At 37.4% G+C, this 21,141-nt stretch overlaps 1 protein-coding gene across 3 annotated transcripts in view; it reads left to right on the top strand.

The window, feature by feature from the left end:
* Positions 1 to 21,141, top strand: part of snx13 (sorting nexin 13) — a 123,519-nt gene that overhangs the window by 54,185 nt on the left and 48,193 nt on the right. For all 3 annotated transcript variants that reach the window (XM_052016409.1, XM_052016408.1, XM_052016407.1), the window contains 6 exons: positions 1,031 to 1,133; positions 2,588 to 2,677; positions 7,973 to 8,094; positions 12,694 to 12,812; positions 16,657 to 16,758; positions 19,185 to 19,273. In XM_052016409.1, the coding sequence (XP_051872369.1) occupies positions 1,031 to 1,133; positions 2,588 to 2,677; positions 7,973 to 8,094; positions 12,694 to 12,812; positions 16,657 to 16,758; positions 19,185 to 19,273 (625 nt within the window). The remainder of the gene's footprint in view (positions 1 to 1,030; positions 1,134 to 2,587; positions 2,678 to 7,972; positions 8,095 to 12,693; positions 12,813 to 16,656; positions 16,759 to 19,184; positions 19,274 to 21,141) is intronic.

The raw sequence follows: 21,141 nt of genomic DNA, 5'->3' as shown, positions 1-21,141 counted from the left end.
TTAAAAAGTGAATTAAAAGTGTGTCAATGTTTTTAGAGAAGTAATACTAAATAGTCAGGAAAATCTGCCTGTCACGCACCACGTAAGTCCTGATGGTGCTGGATTATTGGAGTTTTGCTGTATTTGACATCTTTTAAACTACATGAAACGTGCACCTTTACAGCAGATAGTGGTGTTGCACCCAGCTACACGTGTATAATTAAACACTTTGTTTCACAACAATGTTTCAGTCTCAGAGCTAACTTGGTACCATAGGGAAATTGGAATTGTTATTTCAACCTCCACTACATATTTCGATCAGTAAACAAATTTCCATTAGTTCAGGAGGGAATTAGTCTAATCTTTGAGATTAAAACTCATTAATTTATGAACAGTCAAGTAGGAAGATATTTAAATTTGCCTCCACCTTTGCTCCAATCTGGATGTAACTTGTTCCCCCTATTATGATTAAACCAAGAATATGGAGGCACATTCATTCTTCTTGAATGTGGGGTTGGGGAGCATGAAGAAGTAGCTGCTTATTTGGACTGTTGATTTAAAGAACGAGCTGGTTTATAAAAGCAGATGATTTGGAACCCCATGATCAGAGCCCATTTTTTCAAAAATAATTTATTTGGATGACCATTTTCCCATCTGTTATGATAATTGTGCATTGAAGTAAAGAGATTGCTGCAGTTGACTTAAAGGCATAGTTGGGATGTCAGCTTGGAGCATTGAGGTAAAGGATGGAATCTGGTATCACAATTTGAGCAGGACCAAGACCACCTCAGCAGTCGTAACTATGAATCGCATAATTGTTAGGCTAAATAACTATTTGAAATATAAGCTAAGAATTTGCAGTAAGCATATCTAGGATATAGTAAATAATATGCCATCTGTGTTGTATTGTAAAACTCTGCTAATGTAAATGTCTAAAAATAATTGCCTAAACAGATGCAAAATGGAACCCTACAGTAATTTGATTTGGATTATATTCAAATCTAATATTTGAATGCTGGAATTTTGAAAATCTGTTTTTCCTATTTTATAGGGGTTTTGCAGTCATATTGCTTTTTGGGAAGACAAATTCTGAGAAATATCTTGAAAAGTGTGAGCACACTTTTCTTCCTGCGGCACCAACCGGAGTCCCCAAAGTAAGCTGACTTATTTGAACCACCTTTTGTTTGTCTAATGGAATTAACTTAGTCCAATAATTTAATAAGAAGTGGCCTTAGTGCTGAATAAAGTCAATTGCATTGCAGTATAAGTATGGAAGGAAAGAATTTTGTTGTGTCGTGAATAACTGCTGTTTAAAATTAAGTTCAGGGGATGGGGGTTATGTTAATATTATGTAAAATTAAAGAAATTGAACCAGATGTTTGCTTCTGTGCTGACCCTGTTCCGTTATCTAAAATCACTGTTTGTCCCTGCCCATTTCTAGTTGATAGGATGCAGATAGCTGATCTCGCTGCTAGGAATGTGACAGTGAGTAGACCTCAGGTCGCTTAGTCCTCAGACCCTGTCCTCGAACACCATAACAAGCTTACGACAAGAGTCAGACCTGAGTTGGAGCTATGCCTTCTGTCAAAGCTTGAAGGCTTTTTAGTTCTCAAAAATCTCTGATGTTCAGGCACTTAACACTGTTAAAATTGTTGTAAATAAAATATGTTTTTAAAAAGTCTGAAGTTAATTAAAACACCTGAAAAATCTACAGGTCATAAACCATTTTTTTAAAATCCTTATCTTCCACTTTCTATAGGTTGAAAATGCCCGTGGTGATGTACTGACTCTCCACTCCTAATGCTAAGCATAGGATGAGAGAGAGAATTACCCTAGTGTAATGCTGAGGAATTTCAGCAAGATTGGGCGCTTCTGCTGATTTTGTAGAGTCCAATGACTGATCAAAGTTACTGATGCAGTGGCATTTATCACTTGGTAGGCTTCAGACTTAAAATGGTTTTGCACAAGTCTAACTTTTGCACAGAGACAGCTGAATGGCAGAAGTTCCCTTCAGATCTGTTTGTCACATGGAGCATAATTCTAACCTTGTCACTGTAGAGCAGCTTTTGCTTTGAGGCTGTGAACTGTAAATTGCAACATAAACCCAAAACCAGGCCATAACACTGCTGGAGTGGAGTGTGAAGTGCTTCTGAGAACTAGATTTTAAACTATCATAAGAAAAATCATTTGAGCATTGATAGATAATATTCTGGAGCCTCTAAAGCTTTGAGTACTTAAGATTGGAGTTAACAGAACTGCTAATGCTCATCAGGTTTTTTATTATAGATGAAAAACAAACGCTGCTGAAGATTGTACATTTTAAGCTGGGTTTTTCACAGACCTTGTGGGGGAAAAAAATTTAGGAAAAAAATAGTTAACAAATTTGATAGATGACTCAGTTTTTTAATCCTTCTGGACCATGGATCTAGTCCAGATTTATAACAAGCTAGAGATAGATTGGGTATCATGTAACTTGAACTTTACGCCTGCACTTTGGTTGTAAGCTTTCTTGGATATTATTCATGTTCTGCAAATGCTGCTGAAAATAACATCCTGTAGCAGCCTGTTCTATTTGCTATTGAATTCTTCAATGTTCCCTTCTGTCCAGGCTTTAGAAGAAATGAAACGCGAAACTAGGCAAATAAAGATTGACCGACGTTTGACTGGCTCAAGTATCATTGATGAGCCTCTACAACAGGTAATGACAAAGAAAAATATTTTTTTTAATGATATATTTATCCTGTTTTATAGCAGTATTGCTGTCTTAGAGTGACACAATTTTGATCCTAAACCTTGTGAAGTGAAGAAACATATTATAGAATGTTCAGGTGTTGTGGTTCAGTGTGGAAGATTTTTTCTAAACCTGTTGACTGTATTGATTCAATGCCTTGTCTGATTACCTCTCATACTTATTTTTAAAAATCTAAATTGTCTTTTTTTGTAATAATCACTGAACATTCCCAGTTGTAATTTTTTTGATGGAAAGAGGTTTTTGATGATGCAATTGAAAGTAGTTGTGCCCAGGACATGGCCCTAAAGAATTCCTGCAATGTTGGCCTGCGGCTATGGTGATTGGCCTCTAATTAACATAGTCATCTTCCTTGGAGCCAGGTTAATGCCAGCACGTGGAAGATTACTCCAATTTTTGTTAACTTGAATTTTATTAAGGCTCTTTAATGTTATGGTTGGTACGATATTGTCTTTGTGTCACTCTCAATTCAGTTCTGTAGTTCATCTCTTTTTCATATGTTTGGACAAAGATTGAAATTACATCTGGAGTCAAAATAGTTCTAGGAGAATTCAGACATTTGTGAGTTTGTGCCACTTGTTAATACAGTTGACATCTTCAATCATTTTGTTAATGATTCTTGGAGCAGCAGTTGGTTGTATTTGTCCTGCTTTCTGTGGGTAAAGTATCACGGAAATTCTGTGCTTTGCTTTGTAGATGCTGGTTTTGTTATATTGCTTTGACGATGTTGGCTTGGCTAGAGACACAGCAAGTTCTGGATTATATTAATTGAAGCTCTAATGGTTACTTCAGAATATGGTTATCACATTTGATGGAAAACAAGTGTGCATTATTCAGGTTTTCCCAATGTATGACAACTTAATTAATGCTCCTTAAAGTTCTGCAGTCCTTTGTTCATCTTTCATTTCCCCATTACCTCTCCTTTGCTCTCGGGATTTACTTGAAGGGAATTATCAAAACTTGTAGTTGGTCTCTAAAATTGGCAGCTTCATTAGAATGCCTGATCAAATAACTGAAATTTTAAAAAATCACCAGTTTTCCAAAGGTTTCAATTCCCCAAGTTCTGGTAGCACCTTTCTAATTATTTTCTGTACTTTCTCATCTACTTTCTCAGAGGCTACATTATAGTGCATAGATCAGAATTTTACACACATATGTGATCTAGTCAAGGTTCTTCATAAATTCATCATTGCCCCAGTACATTTCTATTCCATTCCATTACAAGTAAATCCCTTCCCTTAGTTAACAAGTAATTAGAGCAACTTGTATTGCCGCTTTTGACAAATTCATGTCGGCTGTGGATCCGTTTAGTATCATCTGTAAATTCTGAAGTAATAGTGCTGTTGTAATTGTTGCTGGCAAGGTAGCATTTGTTGCCTGTAAGTAATTGCCATTGAGACAGTGGTGATGAGCAAGCCCCTTCAATTTATGGTCCTTGTTGAGAAGGTAGTTGCCTGGTGACACAGGTTGGGATTTCCACAATATTAACTAACCAGTGGAGAAAGAAAAGCAATATTTCCCGTTTGGGATTGTGTGTTACTTAAGAGAATGTGATGCTCCTAGTTATTGGTTTATTATTGTTAGGTTCACTGAGATACAGTGAAAAACTTGTTTGCATGCTATCCAGGCAGATTGTGGGGAGGAGTTCTTGATTATGTTGGCTGCTTTCCCGAGAGCAGTTGGCATACCAAGCTGTGAAGCATCTGGATACCATGCTTTAAAAAAAAATGTGCATCTGTAAAAAAAAATGGTAAGAGTCATCGGGGATATGCCGAATTTCTTTAGCCTTCTGAGGAAGTAGAGGCATTGGTGTGCTTTCTTGGTTGTAGTGTCATTGTGGTGAACCAGGGTAAATTGTTGGTGATATTTACAACTAAGAACTTGAAGCTCTCAACCATCTCCATCTCAGCACCATTGTTACAGACGGGTGTGTACTCCACTCCATTTCCTGTAGTTGATGACCAGCTCCTTCATTTTGCTGACATTGAGGGAGAGGTTGTTGTCTTAACACCAGGCCACTAGGCTCTCCATCTTCTTCCTTTACTCTGGTCTCGTTGTTTGCGATCCGGCCCATGACTATGGTGTCATCTAAATGTAGTACCTGTTACATGTCTAGGTGAAGATTTGGTTTGATGGGCACTGATGAAGGTGCTTTAAATAACTGCAGTGTGTTTTGCATATGATGTACAACGCAGTCATTTATGCCAGTGGTGGGAGAAATGATTGCTGGAAGAATTGATGAGGCATAGGTTAGGCAGGCTGATTTGGCATGGATGGAATTGAATGTGAACAATGCTGGGGATCATATCTGCTTGGAGTGTTATAAGCAGTCAATGCTTCCTTGTAAATGATGTTAAGAATCTTGAATCAGTTCTGAATTTTGCAGTTTTAATTGTTGGGAAGGATTCTGGGAGTCTTCAGGTGAATTGCTGTCAATTGAGTACCCAGCATACTCTTGCAGACCGGATGTTTGTGAGGTTAGTCCTTTTAAGCTGGTTATCTATTACTTCCAAGAAGCCACTGAGTTAGAAAGAAGTGATGCAAAAAGTGGATGCCTTGGTTGAGTCATTTAAAAAAAAGTCATAGGTTTGGGAATGGTGCCCACAGGTTGGAAAAGTATAGCATTGAGAAAGGAGGGAGAAAGAAAATACAAACCTACGGACCAGTTACCTTGCTATCAGTAGGGAAGATGCTAGAATCTATTATTAAGGAAGTGGAAACAGTGCATTTGTTTCTTTGTGTTAAAGGTTATCAAAATCAACAATCTTCCATCCTTTTATCTTATTGATATTTCTACCCAGGTGTTTTTGTTTTGCTTTTCTTAGGCTTTTTTCTTATATTTCTAAGTTGTCCCTTAAACTTGTTCATGGGTGTTTGTTTTGAAAAGTGAAACTCTTGCCTCCTAAGAGTGCAAACTGGTTCTGTATCACTATCTGTATCCACTATTTTTCTGCATTTCATCATTAAATGGTTTTGTGCCATTTGCTTGGAACATCCTCCATCTCAATATGTTGAAATTATCCTTTTCTAAGTGATCTTATTTGTTTTTTTCATGTCTAAAATACTGTATTAGATTCTATATTATAATCACTACTGGACATGTTCACTCATTGCTGTTAGCAAAATTTAACTGATTGCTCATCACTTTAAATGGCTTGTCCTCACTTGCACAATTTAAAGCAGAAAACTATACATAACACAATGAAAAATGTATTGCCTTTCTGACAGCAGTCTGGTTAGTTCAATCTGTATGAAAGTTAAAATCCCCTGCTGAAAGCTTTGGTACACAATTTGTTCATTACATTGATAGCAGCTCTGATAAAACATACAGCAGGTCTATACAACTCCCATTTCAGTCTTAATCCTTTAATGCCACAAAATCTCCACTACTGGTTTATCTCTAATTATATTCTCTCCTGTTATTGAAATGATGCCATCCTGAATCATTAAGGCTATTTATCACATTCTTTAAGTTTTCCTTTCCTTTTTGTAGTCTGGTACCTTTGGTTCCCAATGCATTTGGTCCTGCAGCTTCATCTTGTCAAAGGTTACCAAATTGTGCCCTCCCAATTTGAGATTACTTCAATAGTTCCCCAACATTTTGATTTTTTTTAAATACTCTTGAGTTTGGAAAAATGCACTTAATTGAGACACCTTGTACAACTCCCCCCCCCAGTCCCTAACCTTCAATCTAAGGTTATGCTCAAAGCTTCATTTGCAAACATGTTTTTCTCTTGATTTAATTATTCATAATTTTTTTATCAATTGTATTTAAATCACACTTCCTCTGGCGCTTTCACAACACATTTAATCTGACTTGTACCCAGACCTTCAAAAAGACCACTGCTACCAATTAGGTTATAGTCGTAGAGCACAAAAATGAACACTTCAACCCAACACAAAGCTGACCTTTTTTCCCATCTACAGTAATCCCTTTTGCTTGCATTAGGGCGACATCTTTCTGTGACTTGCCTATTTAAGTAAGTGTCTAAATGCCTCTTAAACATGGTAATTATATCTGATTCAGCCACTACCTCTGGCAGAGAGTTTCAGATATCAACCACTTGGTGTATATTTTTTTTAAAAATTACCGTTCAGATCCCCTTCAAAATTTCTTCCTCTCACCTTCAATCTACTCCAGATACTCTCTTCCACCTCCCGCACCTTCTTTGTTAGTCTCTTCAACTTCCACTCCAGGTCAATGATAGTGACCCTCCACAGCCCTGTTGTGTTAAGAATTCTAAAGATGTGCTCTCCTCTGGGTAAAGAAATTCCCCTTCAGTTTTGTCCTGAATACCTGTTCCTTTATTTTGAGGCTTTGACCCTTGGTTTTAGATTCTGCAGCCAGGGGAAACCTCAGCTCCTCATTTACTCTGATAAATCTGAGAATTTAGTATGTTTAAATGAGATTGCCTCTCATTCTTAGAAATTTGGGAGATTATAGCACCTATCTGCTTAATCTCAATTTGTATGGAAAACCTTCTGTTCCAGAAATCTGTAACTTTCCTGCACTCTGTCACAGGTATATCCTTTCTTAGGCTGGGAGACTAGAGCCATACACAATGTTAACTGAAGTTGCATGACCTGGGCTTTAGTGGCCTGAGTTCCCAGTATAACTGCAGAATTTTGACATACCACCACTGAGATGTCAGTAACATCAGAGGGTAGTTAGGATGGGATGCATACATTTCCATATGTTTATGACTTCCACTATTGAGGAGTGGTCCTCAGAATTTATTCAGATTGTCATTGTGGCTCTCCATTCTTTTTTTGACGGGATGGTAAAATCGTGCAGCAATGTTTTGTGTCGAACTGGAGGAGTTATCAACAGTGCCATCAAGGAGAATGTCATTCTTGACAATGCAGTACTCATTTAATATTGCACTTGCACATTAGTTTAAATTTTTGTTTCCAAGTCTTTGATGTGGACTGAATTCATAATCTGCTGTCATGTTCAAGAAGCCATTGATACTTAAGGGGCATTATATTACACATACTTTTGGGTTATTTGTAGCTTCCACCATTATTAAACAATTATTTTGTTCTCTTTGCAGTAGGCCTGTAATGATTCTATTCCATGTATGTTTCATCATGGACGAATGATACACTCTGGTGACAATGTTGAAATGTAGACTGTATTAATATCAGAATGTTTGAATCTTCTTGCCAGGACTGCCTTTTAAACAAAGTATAGTAGGGTCATTGAAAAAGCTTGCTCTTTCTATCTTTCATTTTCTTTTACAGGTCATCCAGTTTGCACTAAGGGACTATATTCAATACTGGTATTATACGCTAAGCAATGATGAATCTTTTTTACTTGAAGTCAGACAGACTATACAAAATGCACTTGTTCAGTTTGCTACAAGGTAAGTTGAATTCACTTGATAGTATGCTGATGGTTAAAATTAATCACTGGTGGTATAGAACTATATTCAGATTTTTTTGTACTGAATGTCAAAGTAAAATTTAGATTAACTTATTGTGGATAATTACAAAATAATGGAAATATTCAGTATAGGCAGCATCTATGGAGAGAAACACAATTAACATTTTAAGACCTTTAGATCGGGGGAGAAAAGTTAAGTGATGAAACATTAAGATATAATGAAAGTGGGGGTGTGGACAGTGGAGAAAGGAATACAGGGGATTAGTAAATTTGCATATGAGACGAAACTGATGTTATGATTGTAGGTTAGCAGATAGTGAAGTGGTAGATAGCAAAGAAAGTTGCTTAAGGATACAGCGAGGCATAGATCAGCTGGAAAGTTGGGCAGAGCAGTGGCAGATGGAATTTAATCCAGACAAGTTGAAATGCAGACTGTACTAATATCAGAATGTTTGAATCTTCTTGCTGGGACTTTTTTTTAAAGCAAACAAATTTTGCTAGGACATATACAGTAAATGGCAGGGACCTTTATGTTGATGAATAGAGAGACTTAGGGGTGCAAGTCCATAGCTCCCTGTAAGTGGTTGACTCAAGTAGGGTAATTATTGAAAAATTGACGTAATTTAGTTCCAAAGATCGTCATCAAACTTTAGCATCATAGAAAATGTTAATATTTTAAAGAATTTTTGCCTTTCTGTTAAATACTATCCTAAGATCCTAAGATTTCTCAAGTGATAGTTTACTGCACAAAAAAGGTGAAAATTTATTTGAATTAGTAAATGAAAATCAAAAAAAGTGCAGATGCTGGAAACCTGAAATAAAAACAAAATGCTGGAAACTTCGGGGTTTCCTGCATGTTTGCAAGTTATAAAAATGCAAGTCTTTTATTTTGTTAACATCTATTGGCACAGTCATGTTCAACAGTCATCAGTGGTTCAGATAATTTTCCTTCTCTTCAACCAAAGATTTCACTCCACCAGAATTGACAGGGACCTCAAATGCATCCATTCCATTACTCATATTTCTGTTCTCTCACCTTTTTGCTGCTCCCAGATCCAGAATATTCAGCATTACTGGAGTAATTCTCTTGGAGTTATTCAAACGTATCTATTTATACAGTTAAAACTATCCAATGTGTTGATCCTTTTTAAGATTACCCAATGTTAGCTTAAAGATGATATGAGGGTGTTACTGAGGATCAGACTGAGAAAACTGTTGTGAATTACTTACAGACCTTTTAGATAAGAGAGTTTAAAGGGAAAGAAACTGTAAGGGATTTTATCTAATTAGTATGAAATGGAAATTCTATGTAGTCTGGAATCAAAGCTTGTAAATATAGTCCATGACTTGGGTACTTAAGAATGCAGGATAACTATGTATAATTGCAAAGGTAGTCAATTCTGACAAAAAGCCATGATCCCAAATATCATAATGGGAATACAAAGTGAAATAGAGCCAAAGCCTTTAAATATAAAGAGAGATGAGTGAAAGTGGCAATCAAACTGAAGAAGGTGAACGTGCTTTTTGTGATAGAGTTACACAGCACAGAAACAGGCCCCAAGACCCACTAGTCCATACCGACCAAGATGCCACATCTAGGTTAGTCCCATTTCCAGCATTTGGCCCATAACTTTCTAAACTTTTCCAATCCATAGCTGTCCAACTGTCTTTTAAAAGTTGTTATTGTACCTGCCTCAACCACTTCCTCTAGGAGCTCATTCTACATAGATACCACCTTTTGTGTGTTTAAAAAAAATTGTCCCTCAAGTTCCTATTAAATCTTTCCCTATGCCTTCTAGTTCTTGATTCCCCAACCCTGGGAAAATGACTGTGTGCATTCACCCTATCTATGCCCCTCATCATTTTATACACCTCTATAAGGTCACCTCCCAGTCTCCAACGCTTCAAGGAATAAAGTCCTAGCCTGTCCAACCTCTCCCTTTTGCTCAGTCCCTCAAGTCCTAGCAACATTCTTGTAAATCTTTTCTGCACTCTTTCCTGCTTAAAAACACCTTTGCTATATCAGGGCGACCAAAACTGAACACAATACTCCAAATGTGGCCTCACCAGCATCCTGTACAACCACACTATGACCTCCCAACTTTTATACTCAATGCCCTGACTATGGTCAGTGTGCCAAAGCCGCTTTCACTATCCTGTCTACCTGTGACTCCACTTTTCGTGACAACACTCCCCAGGGCCCTACCGTTCACTGCGAAAGTCTAACTGGGAATTGACTTTCCAAAGTACAACCTCGAACTTATCAGAATTAAACTCCATTTGCCATTCTTCGGCCTACTTACTCAGCTGATCAAGACCCCCCCCCCCCTTAATTTTTTGATGTGCCAAAGCATGTTATAATGATTTATTACTTTTTCAATGTAGTCAATATTGTGTCATTAAATACAGCAGCAACTTTGTATAAAGTCAGATAATGACATCAAAAGTTGGATAATGACCAGTGAATCTATTTGTTTTATCACACCTAAAATGATTATGTGGAAACTACCATCTGGAGATGCCATTAGCAGATTTGCCATAAACCGACCCAGAGCTGGCGTTGTCACTTAAGATTTTAATTAAAGTGATATTCAACAACTCAAAACCAGTAAGTTTCCAAAAAATGATGTGTTTGTCTGAGTATTTTGAAGAGAGGCTCAAGTGCTGACTATCATAATTGAGTCATTGAATGCAAGGAATCTCATTCCAATGAGTTGGAAACAAGTTTCACAGTAACGTAATTTTCACAGAAGCAGGAAATGATTATCCAGAATCCTTGAGCCCTTTAAATCTTAAGTATGTTTTTAAAAAAGGATTTATTACTAACAAAAAATCTGAAGAATGCCAAAATGAGAGTAACACCCCAGCGTGGGTTTAGAACCAGCAGAAGTTTGAGGAAATGTTTGAAATAAAGTGTATTTTGAAAGCCCTGTTATACCTAGACATTGAGGAAATCTTTCATGTCCTTAAATTAGTGGATAAGAAATTGACTGAAGCAATGCATGATTGGCAAAGTATTTTAAGGATTGGAAATCAAAAATTACAAATGCAGGCAATCTGAAATTAAAAAAAACAAAATATTGGAAACATTCAGCAGGTCATATAGTATCTGTAGAACGAGAAACAGTTGATGTTGCTGGTTGAAGACCCTTCATCAGAATGGATATTGAGGGACAAGCTGTGGCCTCCCCAGAGGACCGATCATTTGGGGTCAGGAGAAGATCAAAGCAATGGTGTATACACAGCAGGGGTGGAACTTTGGGGTCAGAGGACAGTGTAGAGGGAGAAAAGAAGTATTAAGAGAAGTATTGGAATTTAACACACAAAACGCTGGAAGAACTCAGCAGGCCAGGCAGCATCTATGGAGGGAAATAAACATTGATGTTTTGGATCAAGACCTTTCATCAGGACTGGAATTTAAGTGCTGTTGGAGTTTGTCATCTTTGATGTCTGAAACGAAGAAAAAAAAGTCATCTATTGGAGTACCGAATGTGGTGAAGAATAAAGTTGAACAGCAGATCAGGACAGCTTTGTGATAGTTGGTGCTGTTGCAGAGTGAGATTAAAAAATATGCATGTTCTGAGGCACAACATTAAGTATGGATATAAGGATATGATGAGAATGCTGCCTCAAGAAGCACTACATAGTTTGAAATTACCTGAGATCCAGGGTGGATCTGAATTGTCAGAAGTGGAATTTTAAATGGAATCCACATGGACCGAGTTGAAGCCAGAGACATTTGCTAAGAGATGTGGCTGTGGAAGCATATTTTCATTAAGACGTTATCAAAGATGAGAATTGAAACCACTGAGGGCAAAATAGGCACAAGAAACAGATGGAAATCCCACCAAAGGGTGGCAGAGAACTTCAAGGTTAGCATTGGTGGGAGAGAAGTGGCAATGAATTGAACAATAAATGAAAAATCAATAAACTGCTAATGCTGAAAGTCTGAAATTAAAAAAAGATGAAAAATGTTGATAATACTCAGCAGGTCAGGCAGTATCTATGGAAAGAGAAACAAAGTTAATGGTTCAGATCAAAAGTTCTGAAGGTCTTCCACCTGAAACATTTAACTCTTTCTCCCTTTCCACAGATACTGCCTGAGCTGCTGAGTGGTTCCTGTTTTTATTTTAAAGACTTTAGTGATCAATGTTAGCATCACTTCTATTTCCGACCTATAAATAGTAGTATGATGTATGTTATGGGGGTAGTTGAGTCTGAAGCACCCAACTCCCTGATGGTTTCTATTAATTCCACTTCCATCATCCTTTTGGGGTGTGAATTCCCGGTCATTGTAACATTTAGCATACAAATATTTCTCCTTCGCTCCTCTTTTCTTTGCAAATTACCTTGCCTCTATGTCCTCTTTGTGAAAATAGATTTTCCTAGTTATTGTATCAAAATCCATCAGTGTAAATGTTTAGATCAATGTAGGTAATCATTGTAGAAAATTGTCATGTGTGTTTCTAAGATTGGTACCAGGAAAATTACTAAGGACCGCTTCTGATTTTGTTTTAGAACCTGCATCTTGTGTCAATCATGATTTTATGGCTTTGTTTCCCCTCTCATGAAAAATCAGGTCAAAGGAGGTAGACTGGCAACCATACTTTACTACACGGTTAGTAGATGACTTTGCTACACATCTTCGTGTATTCAGGAAAGCTCAGCAAAGGATAGAAGATCTGAGACCAAAAAAAGGTAAGGAATAAATATCAAGCTGAATTTTTCTTGAGGTGGTTATCTCTACTTTTGTTACATTGTATTGTGTTCAATTTGCTGCAATTGGAGATGACCTGGGAATAGCATCTAGTTATCTGTCGATGGTGAAGCTGGGACTGCAGGGATGTCTGGCCACAGCCATGCTGGCAGTTCAGATCCCTTGGGATGTGTTTTTTTCCTGCATTGTGTGGGGAAAATTGCAAGAGACTATGCATAATGTCACTATGCACAAGGCAAATTTTCATTTCGCATCTTGGCAGCCTGAAGTGGTCATATCAATGTGTACGTTGAACAAAGGCAGACCTGAAACTAGTCATGTCTTCATAAAGTGCCATGCCAGTTTGATCATGCTAGGTATTTGTGTGGTTGTTTTACACCAGTTCTAATTAATGGCCTATTCATTTAGGAGGCAGTTATCACTTGGTCTCAGCTGTTTTCTTTGATCTCTGTTCTTGGAAGGGAAGAATTTTCAGACAGTTCTAATCCAGATAACAAGGAAGGTCATTATAATCCCAGATCCCACCAGCACATGAACATAAGCAATCCAGTGGAAGTGTACTTCCTTTTTTAAGGAATGTGTGCATTCAAGCCATTTAGTGACATGTATCAAACTTGAACAGATACCTGCAACAGAACAAAAACTTAATCTGGATGTGTTTTTGACTTGAATATTTTTGGTGGGTGAAACCCAACTCCCTATGAATGCAGAAGTATCTTTACCAGTTAGAACATTCCAGGTAAACTTTCAGTGTCAGGTCTAGATTAATACTACTTAATTTCACTTTTTGGGACATAGGTGTTGTCACCAATGCCAGGATTTATTACCCATCCCTAATTGACCTTTAGAAAATGATGAACTGTTGAAGTCCTTTCGGTGAAGCTGACTTGGAGGGGAGCCTGCGGGTGCTAGTGTTCCCAAGTGCCTGCTTCCCTTGTCCTCTTTTGTGGAACAGGTGATAGGTTCAGAAAACTGCTGTCAGAATAGTCCAGGTGGGTAACCACAGTGAATTTTGTAAATAATGAATATTCCATCACACCTCTGACTGTGCCTTGTCCTTCACAGCCATAGTATTTATGTGGCTGCAGAAGGCTAATCAAAGTCTGGGTAATGTCTGTCAAAAGGGTTTTTGGCCTGAAACCTTAACACTGCTTCTCTTCCCAGAGATGTGACTTGACCTGCAAAGTATTTCCAGCATTTTCTGTTTTTATTGTAGATTTCTGGCATTTCCAGTTATTTTGGTGAATCTCTGGTCGATGGTGATCCCCAGGGGATTGATGTTGTGGACTCGAGATTATGATGCCATTGAATATCAAGAGTCAATGGCTAAACTTTCTTGTTGGGCATGATTATTGTTTGGCATTTTTGTGGCTTCAGTGCTGCTTTCCATTTATTAGCCCATAGCTGAATGTTGTTTGTCTTCCTGCATGCAGGCAAGGACTATTTCAATTGCTGAACAGTTACCAATAGAAATGAACAATGAGGAATCATCAGTGATGAATGGAAGGTCATTGATGAAACTATTGAAGATTATTGTGCTTAGGACACTATCCTGAGCAATTCCTGCAATGATATCCTGAGGATAGGATGATTGACCAACAATCACAGCCAAGTTCCTTTGTATGAGATGACTCCACACACTACAGTGTTTTTCCTTGGCAAAGGAGTTGAAGTCTCACAATAAGGTGTAGGCCATTTAGGACTGTGATGAGAAGAAATATCCCATTCAGATGATGGTGAACTTGTTAAAATCACTAACACAAAAGGCCGTTGAAGCCAAATTGCTGAATATTTCTGAAGGAGGAGGCAGGCAAGTTTCTAGCTACAAAATGCATCAGGGCTATGGGTAGAAGGAGGGATTATGATATTGAAATAAATGATCAGCTATGATAGTAATGAATGGCCTACTCCTGTTTCTTTTTAGTGTTTCCATGTAATTTTTTACAGTATATTTGTAATGGACTAAATGGTTGAAGGTACTGACTCTGTAGCTTGAATGTGTTGGTTTGAGTTCATGCACCACAAATGTAAGGATATATGCTGCATGTCTTGATTATTAGCAAGTGATAGATCTATTAACAAAAGTGCTCTGAAGTAAAGCTATCGTGGGAGTTTCACACAAAAACACGCTCAGAATGAGAAGAAAGTGTTATATTCCTTGTATGTTGTAAAATCTGCCAAGCATCACTGGCCTAAGCTACAGTGCAGCCACCACCAATTTTGTTTTACTACAGAATTTCAATTAGTACATTCAAGTTGTAGTCTGTTGTTATTTTGCTTTTCGTTTTGTTATGAAAAATTAGTGTGTCTTCTTTGAAAAATCTGTTGCATGTGACCTCTCGAATTAATTGAAATCTAGTCATCAGTTTGTAGAGGTCTTCAAGTCAAAAGGATTGTGAGGACAGTTAATTTAGATTATTTTTGTTGATATGCAGGTGTGAAGCCAAGTGTGCCTCCCAGAGGGGAGGAGAATAGGTAGGAGGAGGAGTTTGGATTGCATTGTTTGGAAACAAAATGAGGAGTGAGTTCAAGCTAAACACAAACGTACAAACTTTGGTACTTAATACAGCGAGTTTCCTGGAAATAAATTATTGCATGCTGATTTTAATAGAAATTCTATCATGGCTTTGCAATATATGTGTCATCCAGATGCATTTTGATTTTAAGCTGTAACATGTGCCTATTTCTTGTTTGAAGCAAACACAATCCCCATCAGATCTGGATGATTGAAATTTACATTCTTTGACTGAAAGAGGAAACAAATGTTATTTTGCTTGCCTGCTTATTGAGGGTGATAAGAATATGATACTTGGATAGTGCAAATGCCATTTACTTTTACTCTTTAGTGTATTACCTGACTTTTGTTTGAATTATTTTCCTTTTATTCCTCAAAATGCATGCATTGAGCTATGGACATACTGTAGACACAGGGTGGCATTATAACCTACATCAATTGCAGTTAACACTTGGCTATTATGTAACTGAACATTTTCCATTTTATTTTCTGAACTTCAAAACTGTTTTGAAGAAATCTCTTGCAATTGAGAACTTGTATAGAGTTCCAGAACTTGATTATTCATTTCCAGTCAAAAGTCCTTAGTTTAGTATATTCACACTAAGCATTTTAATTTTGAGCCTGGTGTAAGAATGTAACTCTTCCAATTCAATAAGAAAAAGAATATGAAATTTGAAATACTCAGGAGTTCAGGAGAAGTACGGAGAAAGAGAAGTTTCAGGTTTATTGCATCAAAATGGTAATTTTTCATTGATATGGATAACGCAGATTGGTTGGTGGAGCTCTTAGTGTTGATAAGAGAATAAAGTTGCAGAGACATTGGTAGATTGAATAGCTGATATCTCGGTTTAAAATCAGTTGAAATATACATTTCAATGTATATTTCAGATCATACATTTGGGGCTGAAATTGGGTGGATCAGATCTTTACTCAAATAGTGTAAAGTTAAGAACACTAGTGATCCAAAGAAGTTTAATGTAGTTATTACAACCCCCACCCCACCTCACCAAAAAAAGTAACTTACTGCTGCTACATTTGCCTTTATAACTAATGAGCAAGAATCTAAAGATAATTTTGCTGTTGCTCTACAAGGCCCCCTAAACCTGAAGTTGAGATTTCTGCATTTATCTTGTCTGCATTTATCTTGTCTGCATTTATCTTGTCTGCATTTATCTTGTCTGCATTTATCTTGTCTGCATTTTACATAACTAATCTTATCAAACAAAACCTAACAATGTTTTTAAACAATCAACAGCAGTAATAAAGTGGATTTCAATATGTCATTAAGATCGGTGATTCTCTCATTTCAGATATCGCCGAAGAATTTGTTGAAACTTTTTTTGAGGTTGAAGTGGAAATGGAGAAAGAAGTGTGCCGTGACCTCGTTTGTACTTCAGGCAAAGATGAAGAAGGTTTGCTTTGTTTTTAGCCTTTCTACTAAAAGGGGTCATTAGATAGATATGGAAAGGAGCTATTTTTCACCTGAACAAAGTTGGTTTCTTGTGCTAATAGTGTTTCTGGTATATCTTAATACGATAGTTGTAATGAGGCAGTGTTATAAAGATGATGAAATTAAATAGAAAATATGCAAGGTCAAGAAGTGAAGTATGATGGTCAATTAAGGCAAAATGATGCCAGCTGTAAAGACTGCTGAAATATAGTTATATTTAAAGCATGTTGATTGTAAAGGCACTAATTTATACTGTGGAATTATAGTGGAAACGTAGATAACTAGGGAAAGAGTAGACACTTTAAACCTGCAAAGGAGCTATAGGTAAAGTATGGTACTTGAAATAAGTAAATTAGGGGTAGAACTGTGACACAGTAAGAGCAATAGTGTGTTTGAAGTGTCCAAAGGACCAAACACCATTTATGACACAATTAGTGTGACATTCCCATTCAAGAAGTAGCTCAGTCTGTGAGAAAGTAAACTAGAATGGTAAGGAGTAGTTCAATCTAGGGGAAAAAAAAAGAAATGGGGCTAATAATGAATAAAACTTTTTAAAAATGTATTTTTCAAGGATCCGGGGTCAGATAGCTAAGGAAATTGGTCATTAGCATGGAAGATCAAAGAGGAAAAAATGTATGAAGTATGGGGTCAGAGAGAGAGCAAGCACAACCAGAAGGAAGAGCACCTTCAGTCAACAGGACAGTAGGGGGAGAAAGGACAACACCATTCTCACTGAGATTTTCAGGAACACTATTATCTTCAAGTATTCTTCTTTGTACTGGATGCAACTTAATAAATATGTTGTGTTTCTGATTAATATACTGTGCTCAGTAGTTTGTTGCTGTCATAAATCAGCCTTTTGAGTTAGCTTAAATTTAATCATAAAATAGAACAAAAAAATTGGCAAATCTGACAAATTTAAACAGGAATATGCTGGAAATACTCAGCAAATCAGGCAGCTTCTGTGGAAATAGAAACAGAGTTAAAAGAATTTAAACCTGCCTTTTGTATGCAGAGTTTATTTGGAACATTAGTTGCAGGAATCATTTGAAGTGCAAATAATAAGTTCCCTAAATTCATTTTTACTTTGTGTTGCTACTTGTTATTTTCTGATATATGTGGCCTTCATCTCCATCTTGAGAAGTTTAATGTGCAGAGGAAGCGCAGTTTGTTAATAAAATGCAACTTACAAAAGTTACTAAGACCAACTGTGAAGCATAGAAATTTCTAAAAGTTAGAAGTTACTTTTCCAAAATAGCTTATTCTTTTGTTGTCTTGTATTCAATATGTGCAAGTCCTGTTTTTCTTGACAAAACAAGTGACTTTTGAAATCATTTTGTATATGGTACAGTCATCTAAAATGACTAGCTCATAACTAATTGTTAACACATGTTAAAGAATTTTATAATTAAAAAATCTTCAGTTTAAAATCAGGTTTTTAAAATCGTGGCTGAATTGAAGGCTTATGTGTGTTGGTAAGTTCAGGACTCCTGCTGAAACATGGAATTTCTGAATTTACAAGCAAGAGGTCACAGGTTTTACCTATAATGCTTTGCTATTGGACTCTTCAAGTTTAGGAGTAGGCACATTATGTTGCAGTTATATAAGTAATTGGTGAGGCTGCACTTGGAGTATTGTGTACAGTTTTAGTCATCCTGTTATAGGAGGGACATTGTCAAGTTGATGAGGGTGCAGAAGAGATTTATGAGGATGCTACCTTGACTATAGGGCCTGAGTTACAGGGAGAGGTTGGCCACACTGGATCTTTATTCCTTGAAGTGTAGGAGAATGAGGGGTGACCTCATAGAAGTTTATGAGATCACGAAGAGTATGGATAAGGTGGCCGGTCATAGTTTTTTCCCCCAGGGTTGGGGAGTCTAAAACTAGAGGGCACAGATAGAAGATAAGAGGGAAGAAATTTAAGAGACCTGAGGGGTAACTTCTTTACACAGAGGGTAGTGTAAAGAAGCTGCCAGAGGAAATGGTCGAGGCAGGTACAGTTGCAATCTTTAAGAAACGTTTGGATAGGTACATGGAGTGGAGGGGCTTGGAGGGTTATGGGTTGAACGCGGACAACTGGGACTAGCAGGGAGGGTGCTGTGGTCAGTGTGGACCAGTTGGGCCGAAAATCCTGTTTCCGTGCTTAATTACTCTATGACTCTATTTTTCAAAGGAAAATGAAATATATATTTCTTAATGGGCTTGCTGGATAGATTTTTGTTGTTATACAAATAAATTAGAAGAAAATACAATGCATTACTTATCTAAACTAATTCTGCTATGGTTATAACTTTTAAGTAAAGACTAACTGGGTAAATAACAGAAAAAATACAGAAGCTATATGTCTGGCATTCACAATTGTTGAATTCAAGTTGTTTACTTTTGCAGCATTCCTGAGAGATCTCTGTGAGGTTCTATTGTATTTGATTCTTCCTCCTGGAGACTTCCATAACAAGAACATGAGATACTTCCTGAGGGTGAGATTAGCTAGTTTAATTTTCAATCTGATTATATGATTGGAAAGTGTGATGTGAGCTGTAACTATTTCTCAGCTGCCTTATAATATCACTTTCTCATTTCAAAAGAGGTTTGCTTGAAATCAGATCTGTTAACTGTTGTGGGTACTGAGGTATCTAAATTACAGTCCACGGCCACATGAAGATTCTCTTCTGATCACACTTCATAAGTCTGGAGATTTCAAAAGAACTGGTGAAATTTGCTTTACCAGAGGATGAATCATAAAATTAAAACATCGGGACTTGTTAATCCAAACAAGAGTAATGGATAGGCCATTCAGGACTGATGAGGAGAAATTTCTTCTTGGAGATGGTGGTGAATCTTTGCATTTCTCTACCTCAGAGGGCTGCAGAGGTTCTGTCGAATTCATTCAGAATGGAGCTTGATAGATTTCTGGATATTAAGGGAATCGAGGGTCATGGCAATTGTATAGAAAAAAGGAGCTGAGGTAAAAGATCAGCCATGATCTTGATGAATGGCAGAATAGGCTTGAAGGGCCAGATGACCTATGCTGTTAAATCTTTTATCCTTGTGTTCTAATCACTTGCCTTCCTGTTAGGATTAAGAGGTCCTGATTTTACACTTCAACATTATATCATCTCAGTGAAGTAACTACCTTAAAAAAAATAGCCCTTGCTCAACCTTCAGTGTATGTTGTAGAATTTATGGCACTCTTGGAAAACATTACATAGAATAGTTCAGCAATGGACAGGCTGTTCGGCCCACAATGTTGTGCTGATCAATGCCTTTATACTAAATGTCCTCCTGTATGTTGTCCATATTCATGTGTCTATCTAAAAGCCGATTAAATTCCACCAAACTGTCTGCTTCCACTACTACCCCCGGTAACCCATTTCAGGCACCTACCACTTGCCTGGATTAAACTCCATCTGCCACTTCTCTGCCCATTTCTGTAACTGATCTATATCCCACTGTATTCTTTGATAGTCCTTTACATTGTCCAGAACTCCACCAATCTTGGTGTCATCTGCAAACTTGCTAATCCGTCCATCTACATTTTCATCCAAATCATTGATACATATCACAAACAACAAGGTCCCAGCACTGATCCTTGTGGAATACCACTGGTCACGGCCCTCCAACCAGAATTACAACCTTCCACCCCTACTCCCTGTCTCCTATGGGCAAGCCAGTTTCAAATCCAAACTTGCATTTCACCCTGGATCCCATGCATCTTTATCTTCTGAATCAACCTACTATGAGCGACCTTATCAAATGCCTTACTAATGTAGATCACATCCACTGCCTTACCCTCATTCAATCCATTTACATCATATCTGAGTAACTTTTTCAGAATAATCTTGTTTCACCTTTCTGGAGCTTTGCAAGTTATGGTACATCAGTTGCTCATTCAGGTACTTTTTAAATGAAGTATAGGATTCTGTCACAGCCATCCCTTCAGCCAGTATGTTCCAAACCCCCCTCTGGACAGGCTGAGAAACTCTTGCTTAGTTGTCTCCAGTGCTTATACCTAGGACCTTGCATCTATCTCCTTGCTTCTTAGCCTTTACTGAGAGAAATGTGTCCTTTAAATTCACCCTATCTGGAGAACTCATGATTGTATACATCTTGATTAAAACTTCCTTCAGTCTCCAGTTATAAAGAAAACTAGCTCAGCCTAAACATTTTTCTTCATAACTGAGCTCCTTAAGTCCGGGTAATATTTTTGTAAATCTTTCCTGCAAGCTTCTTGTGCTCCAAATTTTTTCCTGAAGTGTGACCTGAAATATGTGCAGTATTCCAGTTGTGACTATACCAGTATTGTATACAGTTCGATGCCTCAGCCAGTAGAGCAAGATCCGATATG

The sequence above is a fragment of the Pristis pectinata genome, chromosome 5, assembly GCF_009764475.1.
Source record: "Pristis pectinata isolate sPriPec2 chromosome 5, sPriPec2.1.pri, whole genome shotgun sequence".
Taxonomy (NCBI): Eukaryota; Metazoa; Chordata; class Chondrichthyes; order Rhinopristiformes; family Pristidae; genus Pristis; species Pristis pectinata.
The sequence above is the reverse complement of the archived record's forward strand: the minus strand, read 5'-3'. Positions and strand labels throughout refer to the sequence as shown.